The sequence below is a fragment of the Toxorhynchites rutilus genome, chromosome 3, assembly GCF_029784135.1.
Source record: "Toxorhynchites rutilus septentrionalis strain SRP chromosome 3, ASM2978413v1, whole genome shotgun sequence".
NCBI classification, from domain to species: domain Eukaryota; kingdom Metazoa; phylum Arthropoda; class Insecta; order Diptera; family Culicidae; genus Toxorhynchites; species Toxorhynchites rutilus.
In genome coordinates, this window is record NC_073746.1 from 329,170,311 (window position 1) to 329,178,514 (window position 8,204).

Sequence of the window (8,204 nt, forward strand, 5' to 3'; positions counted from 1 at the left end):
AAACATATTTCGACGCCCTATCGGACCTTTCGCCATTACTGTCAAAAACATATATGTTGACATGTTTTTCAGTTCTTTCTTAGTTTTATTTATTAGTTCCTCCTCCCTTTTCGCCACGAAATAATTGGAATAGAACCTCGGCTTCAGGTTTGCCGAGAAATTCTGGGGGACGTTCGGACAATTGACGGACTTCGGACGAAAACCAATCTTCCAGCGGTTCATCTCGGGAGAATCCGGCCAAAACATCACATCCTTGCCCTAATGATATTTTTGGATGAAAGAGACAACTTCTGCAGAGGCGACGCGTGACCAACTGAACACTATAACAATATTGCTATGACAGATTTTAACATTTTTATTTCTCAACATTTATCTATACAGTAAAAATTGTTTTTGTGCGGTTTTATGCGAATTATTTTTGTGCAACTTTTTTGTGCGGTATTTGAAAAAAATTAAGTCATCTCATCATTTTTTTCTATCTTTGATATGTATTTCATCGCTCTACATAGGGACTGTGTCAGCTAATTCCCATTACCTTATTTTGTTTTGTTTGTTTTAAGGTGTCAGTAGGAGCTTCTTGAAAGAAGCAAAGAGTTTATTTTATGATCTGCGCAAATGAGTAGGTCGCTTATTAAAGTGAAAAAAGGAAATCGAATGCTGATCACGAATGGAATCATTAGGATTTGGGTTATTTTCTTAAGGAAACTTTTTTATGCGGTCCCTACCCACCACACAAAAACAGATTTGCCTGCATAACAAAAGAATCCTACGGTCAACTATGAGCGCAAACTTATCAATGATTTCCTCATATAATAAAGGCATCTCATAAAGGAAATCTTTTTCTACAATCATCATCATAATTCCGAATAACCGTTTCTGGTCGGATCTCGACGGAAAATAATTCTTGATCCGTCGAACAACAAAAAAAAGTTCTTTCAATGGATGCCGTTGTATTAGGCAGTGTCAGTAACATTCTGGGCAGCTGTTTCGGAGAAGGTTTGATGCAGGTTCTGTTCAACGATAATCGGAATTATGACTATAATTTAAAAAGAACCCTCAGCTGTTTACAAAGCTTCGCTTCATCGAATTTCGAGTTGTATGAAATAAACATTTTCAAATTCCCAGTAGGGAATGCGACATCGAAGTCGGCAAATTTTTCATGATACAACAAAGCGACGAATTTGTATTCATCTAGTTCCTTAAACCGTCTCGTCATTTCGTCAATAATTTTGTCTATAATCGATTCATATAAATGACGACAATTAATGACGTTACTGTCATTCATAGTTTCGCCAGATACATCAATTGCATTTTTGAGCGTACTATCGAAATGATTATCTGCTTCGAGCTCCTCTATAGAAGCAAGGCGTTACGCACAAATTCTACTCACGTTCTGGGTTACTTCATAAAGCGGATTTCTAATGCAGTTGAATATTAATATAGGCGTTCTCAATGGTTAACTAAATATCTCAAAATCAAATCTCTTTGATCGTTCAGAAAGTATGTCTTTGTGGTGTAAAAAAATATGCAGAAAATGCTTCTCAACAACTGAAATTTTTAGCGAGAGCGAATGAAATTACTCTCTGAAAACCCCAACAGTGCATAGTAATCTGTCTGTACATGTTACAGCACATTTTTTTTATTAAATAACAAAATAATACAAAAAAATAAAACTTGCGTGAGCTATTGGTCTCTCTGGATTTACTTCGGTCCTAACATGTTCTCCGGGCGAACCCACTCGTTGAACTGTTGTTCGTTCAGATAGCCCAGCTTGAGAGCGGCTTCCTTGAGCGTAGTTCCCTCCTTGTGTGCCGTCTTAGCAATCTTAGCTGCTTTGTCGTAGCCGATGTGGGGGTTCAGCGCCGTAACCAGCATCAGAGATTCATTCATGATCTTATCAATATTCGCACGATTGGCCTGAATGCCCACCACGCAATTCTTCGTAAATGTACGAGCACTGTCGGCTGCAAACGAAAACAAGAGCAAATTATTTATGCTAATGAAACAAAGCGAAAAATGAAATCTTACATAGCAACCTGATAGACCTCAGTACGTTCGATACCACCAGTGGTTTGAATACGTTCAGTTCGAAGTGACCGTTAGATCCGCCCACGGATACAGCGACATTGTTGCCCATCACTTGTGCGCACACCATTGTCATTGCTTCGCACTGAGTTGGATTCACCTTTCCCGGCATAATGGAACTGCCCGGTTCATTTTCCGGCAGACTCAACTCACCCAATCCACAGCGTGGGCCCGATCCCAAAAAGCGAATATCGTTGGCAATCTTCATGCAGCTTACAGCAATAGTGTTCAAACAACCGGAAACCTCAACCATCGCATCACGAGCAGCCAGGGCTTCGAATTTGTTCGGGGCAGTGACAAAAGGCAGTCCGGTTAACTCGGAGATTTTAGCTGCGCATTTCTCCGCGAAACCAATACGCGTATTCAGTCCCGTTCCTACAGCAGTCCCACCGAGAGCCAACATATAAACACGTGGCAGACAAGCTTCGATTCGCTGAATAGCAAACTCCATCTGCTGAACGTACCCACTGAACTCCTGGCCAAGTGTCAATGGAACGGCATCCTGAGTGTGAGTACGGCCGATTTTGATGATATCTTTAAACTCATCCGATTTGGCCTTTAAAGCATCATGCAATATTTGAATCGCTGGCTTCAAATTGCCCGTCAGTTCGCGAGCTACCGAGATGTGGATAGCTGTTGGGAAGGTATCGTTCGAAGATTGTGATTTGTTGACATGGTCATTGGGGTGGACCGGGGTTTTAGAACCAAGTGTTCCTCCCATCAGTTCGATCGCCCGATTACTGATGACCTCGTTCACGTTCATATTCGATTGGGTGCCGGAACCGGTCTGCCAAATGACCAGGGGGAAATGATCGTCGTACAGTTTGCCCGAGATCACATCATCCGCTGCAAGGGCGATCGCATCGGCCACCTTCGGATCAAGGCCGTACTCTTTGTTGACAAGGGCGGCCGCCTTCTTAAGAATGCCCATAGCGGTGATCACCGGTTGCTGGAAATGGAAAGATGGTTTAACCCATTAACCCATCAAGCTGTAACCATTATTCTTTTTACGAACGCCATTGGTGTAATTTTGATTATTGGCGTTTACAGAAACCCAAATCTTCATGAATTATTTTTTTCCGTGCTTCCGTCCTGGCGTCTGAAGTAACAGTCGAATGCTTAAAATTCGAATCTGTACATTGGACATATTTTGTTCGGTGATAAAAGGGTGAAAAGGATAGATACTTGAACGTTTGTTTTCGCAATGCATTCAATGATTGAGAACCAATAGTGTGTATCCATTAAATCAATTTGTTTACATTTGTTACTTAGGACCATTTTTCAAACGTAACGTAACGTATTGAAGTAAAATGTAAGAACGATGTGTTCCGATGAACAATTGCAAATATAAATATATATAGAAGGTGTATTTGCATATGAAGTAAAATTCTGACCATACGTGACCTTAACATGAGTAAATGTATAACACATGCGAATTGGGGCTCTTTTGGTATTAACAAGTTCTTCCACACCTTAATCCACCTCCTTAGTATTTTCCTTCGTTGATCGTATTTTTTCCACATATCCATGTTGGAGAGCTTTAATCCTTCTCTTCGTTGGACGAGGCATTTTGATTGAATGTAATCATTTTCCGTTTACTTTTTTTGACAGCAGAGGTACCTGTGTAAGTGTTCCGAGCTCGGCAATAAAATTTTCTTAACCAATATTAAAGTTCCTAAAACTTACATTATAGACCCATTAAACGTAAAAATAATAATTGTATTGATATTAACACAATTTTATTGTATTGATTTTCATGACATGAAACGCTATGAATCAGGAATAACATTTTATTTAGTGGTTTATATAGCTGTTTCGATGATGTTGTCTGGTATCAGTGTCGAAAAAATAACGATGCTTTCACCAATACAAACAAAATCGTTGCGGAAAATTGAAAATTTAACTTTCAGAGCACAAGCTCGAGTTTTCCGGCGTTTCTCACAATACAGTGCGACGGCAGATGAAAATTTAATATCTTGTGAGTAATCCATTAGAGTTTGGTTGATATTACTTGATGAGAAGTGTGCGAAAACGATCATTTTCTTCACACTGTTCCGCAAAATTATTGATCTTCGGCCGAGGGGTGAGGGAGGGAGATAAAAGAAATGAGCTCCATTGTGGCATAAATACAACCAAAAAAATCATGACAATTGTATGATGTTTAAACATAATTTTGTTGAACTTTGCTTTCAAATTCTGGCTAAAATTTTCATCCTTAACGCTCCTCCTTGAGCCGATACATAGTTCTTCTCTTCAAAATAGAGTCTATAATTGTGGGTGGCAACCAATTTCCGGACGGGCATTGTAAAGCGAAAATATTCTCTTGACACACGCTGATGAGTGTTATCAAAAAGTGTCTTACAAACGACCTTAACAATGGATACAAAAATATCCCCTATTCTGTATTTCGATCGATTCGAAATATTTCGAACGACTTGATAAAATTCCATTCTGTATTCTGATCGAGTTATTTTTGCATTGCGTTCGATCTGTTTCTCTTCGAACATTGAATGGGCAAAACGTTCGAAATAGGAAAAGCGAAATTGTAACTCGAACAAAATAACGGTTTCGAACGAAATGGAAATCCAACGGAATACAGAATAGGGCTGAATATCTCATCACGCCTTTTGACATCCGACAGCTGGGACCAAATTATATCTGAATCGCTCAATGTTTGCCCCATAAGATTCGTTTTGAGACGTTTGCATTCGTTATTCAAGCCTCGTCTATTGCCTGCTTCAACAAATTGAAGAAATTGGCGCATCAAATCATTATGGTTTGGTAGCTTGGTGAAATTTTGAGGGTTGATCAAGGCCACAGTTTTGTTAACAGGATCGTTAAAATTAAATCGCGTTGAAATCTGTTTTACGAGTTCAATATAGAAGTCACGACAAATCGATTTGAGGGTCAGCTTCCTAGCTGCATCCTATCCTTTTTCAGCTTCGTTTGCATCGATACCAACGTAAACATACTCAGGCTTCTTCAGAAAATCTTCAAAATCTTCAATTGTTTAAATGAGTTAATATACAATTGGCGGATTGATTATGGTCATACTTAACTTGGAACGAAAAGAATTGTTTAAGTTCTTCAAATCACTCAACATTTCGCTTAACAATTGCCTCCAACGAAAACCATCTCGTTACGTTGTGTTCAGCATTTTTATAAATCAAGGTATTTATGCACGCACTGATATAAGTTTAATATTCAAAACTAAATTTTGAAAAAAATTTGTAAACTCTGTATTTTTTTCTGTAAATTGATGGACTTCATTGATCAGAACAGTGCGATCGCTGTGCAGCTTTGAATTCTCCAGAACAGATGCAATTGTCAAAGTCGAATTACTCAATTTGTTGATTGGAAGTATTCCTGTACCTTTCTCGCACTCAATATCAGTCAGGCTATTGTGCTTGTCACTGTAGGTTTGTGTTCGGTCGCAGTAATCGTTTCCTTTTTAGACCCTTATCAAAATACGTTACGTTTCTCTTATGTACTATTAGACTTAAAAAAATACCTGAAATTTTCTAAAAATCGTTAATTTAGCAACTTGTGGAATTACTTACCGGCATTCTCTCGGTAGGTCCCCCAATAGGAAAGTTCATAGTCGAGCGAACGGTTTGGGCTCCATAGTACTTATCGTTCGGTACCTTCAGCTCACCAAAAGTATCCGATTCGGTGCGGAAACCAACATCTTTAGAAGCCTAACGTGAATGAAAAAGAAAAGGAAACGATCAATTAACTATTTGAGTTCACTTCGTTTCATTCGCTGGACGTGCACATGTATTGTGCAACGTGTTAATGACTAATCCAAGTGACTTCAAGCGGTGGCATCACGCCACTATTGGCTATTACAATTCACATAAAATTTAGTTTGTTTTTATTTATTTTACCATCTGGACTGTGAATCAACCAACGAAAATCCTAGCAAAACTGGATGAATAACTTGATCTGGTGTAAATTGAACCGTAAATGACATAAACAACTTCGGACGAACCAAAGCAGCGCAACCCGAGCAGACAGCAAACAAACGACAAATGAGCGGCTTAAAATCTGAAATTGCTGCACACAACACAGTGGATGAAAAGGAAAATAACAGGTTTACTGCGATTTGCTCGGTTCGCCCAGTTTGCTGTGATTTGGTTTTATTTTGTTGTGATGTGGCGCAACACAGACAAACGAGAGGTCAATCTGACGCACTTTGAACAAATGAATCATGGAGGATGGTAGATAATCATCGTTCGTTTGTTGCCACTACCCGGCGTTTATTGTTTATGTTGATAATGCTCTAGATGGGGATGTTTTTAAGTCAAAAACTCAATGATGAACTTTCATAACCGTTCATAGAACACACAATCATAGTTCCTAAACACTTTTCGTTCAACTGATAAGGATCTAAATCATGTTTATCATTTGGTATCCGCATATTGCGTAACATAAACAGGGACAGTAATAAAATACTTTTTGTGGAACGATTATTGTTGAGTTCGGGGATTTTTTCGGTAAAGCAACCTCTTCCGAGTCGCACTAGTACACGGCGCTAACAGAAATGATGAAAACAATACTACGTTAAGACCGCAAAATTCCTTTTAAGAACCTTAAAATCGTTGATGAAGAAGATAAACGTAGCGTAAAACAGAAACCCTTTAAGTATCTTAAGAATATATCCTGATTTTTCGAATAAAAAAGCGCTATTGTTAGATGACTACTATCATTATTATTGTATCCACCTGGTCATCTTTTGAATAGGGTAACGCGAACGTAGGCCATCAATTGCTCAACATTTCGATAGGAGAAGCTCCGGAACACGAGCTTTGCTACAACAGAATGATATAACCTTTTTTTATACCGACGTAAGGTGAGTTAGGTATATCAAACGAACTATTTTTATTGGAGCACTGTGCACCAGATATGATTTTTCAAATAGTCACAAGAGACTGACCACTGTTATTAGCCTTTTGTTCGAAGGAGATCGATCCTGTATATTCCCATCGTGTTTGCGTTTTGTGACTTCACGATCACACATCATATTGTTTCGGCATCAACTTTAAAGTACGATTATGTCTAGTAAACTAATCCTTCTAAAGGTATCACACAACACAAGGGAAGTTGTTCCTTATCTTCTGAAGGTGGATGAACCCGGCTCACGGCTCACTAAGCTCAGACAGATTATGTAATGTACCATTCCGTGCGACGATAAAAAAAAAAACAAACCTTGGCGGTCGATGAAAATGCATGGGATTGTGCGGTGGCTAATTGAACCGTCCGCTTCAGCAACTGCTGTCCTCGAAGCACGACACGTGATAGTTGGCAGATTTTGCTAGCCATTGCTCGTTTTTTTTTCACAAATAAAAGTACGGACCGAAGGCACGGGTGTCAGTGCACTTTCACTTGCCGCCCCCTTCGAAGAGATAACTCGTGAAATCACAACACGTCCGTTCAATGCGACAGGTAAGATGATGGGGAGAGATTATTTTTGGCAAATGTCTCCGTGCTCTTGAGTATTTGACAGAGAACCGGTGGTGTTTGTTTGTGAAAATGTCATTTGCACCAAGGCGCCTAGAAGTATATCCTAAGGTGGGCCAACTTGCTAAAACCACTCTTCAGCCATCTTGGAAGTCTACTGTGTTTTGTTTGTAAACAAAACACAATACGCTAGTGCCGAAGCTCGCTCGTGATCAGTCTGTCTCTTTCACGCTACAAGCAAATAATTCCCCTTCTGCTTTCTTCCGTACTGTTTTCATATACCGCTCCCCTAACCAACTTAGTGACGAAACGGCCTCACCTAGTACCATAGACCCGTCTTGATTTGCACAACCAAGTACACTGTAAACGATATTAGAGAAAAGAAAAACGTAACGCTTCCCGAAATTCTTATTGGATTTTCAACATTGCTTTAAAAAATAGTTTTCCTGAAGGTGGCCGTACACTGTTTGCCCGGAGGTCAAATATTTGATATTTTTTGACAGATAAGGTTTGATTTGATATTTGTACAAACACTATTTTGTTTGCCACTCTTCAATTTTCAACAGTAGTAAACAATATCAAACACCGAACATGTAAAAAAATCAACTGAAATATTCAAGGTAACCTAACCATGTACCGACAGGTTCGAAGAACAGACT

At 39.2% G+C, this 8,204-nt stretch overlaps 1 protein-coding gene across 1 annotated transcript; it reads right to left on the reverse strand.

The window, feature by feature from the left end:
• Positions 1 to 1,606: 1,606 nt before the first annotated feature.
• LOC129778670 (fumarate hydratase, mitochondrial-like) lies at positions 1,607 to 7,580 on the reverse strand. Its single transcript, XM_055785724.1, has 4 exons — positions 7,294 to 7,580; positions 5,646 to 5,783; positions 2,029 to 3,034; positions 1,607 to 1,964 (listed from the first exon to the last, which is right to left on the reverse strand). Exons 1-4 carry the CDS (start codon positions 7,405 to 7,407, stop codon positions 1,702 to 1,704), a joined length of 1,521 nt encoding a protein of 506 aa, XP_055641699.1. The 5' UTR covers positions 7,408 to 7,580; the 3' UTR covers positions 1,607 to 1,701.
• Positions 7,581 to 8,204: the final 624 nt, after the last annotated feature.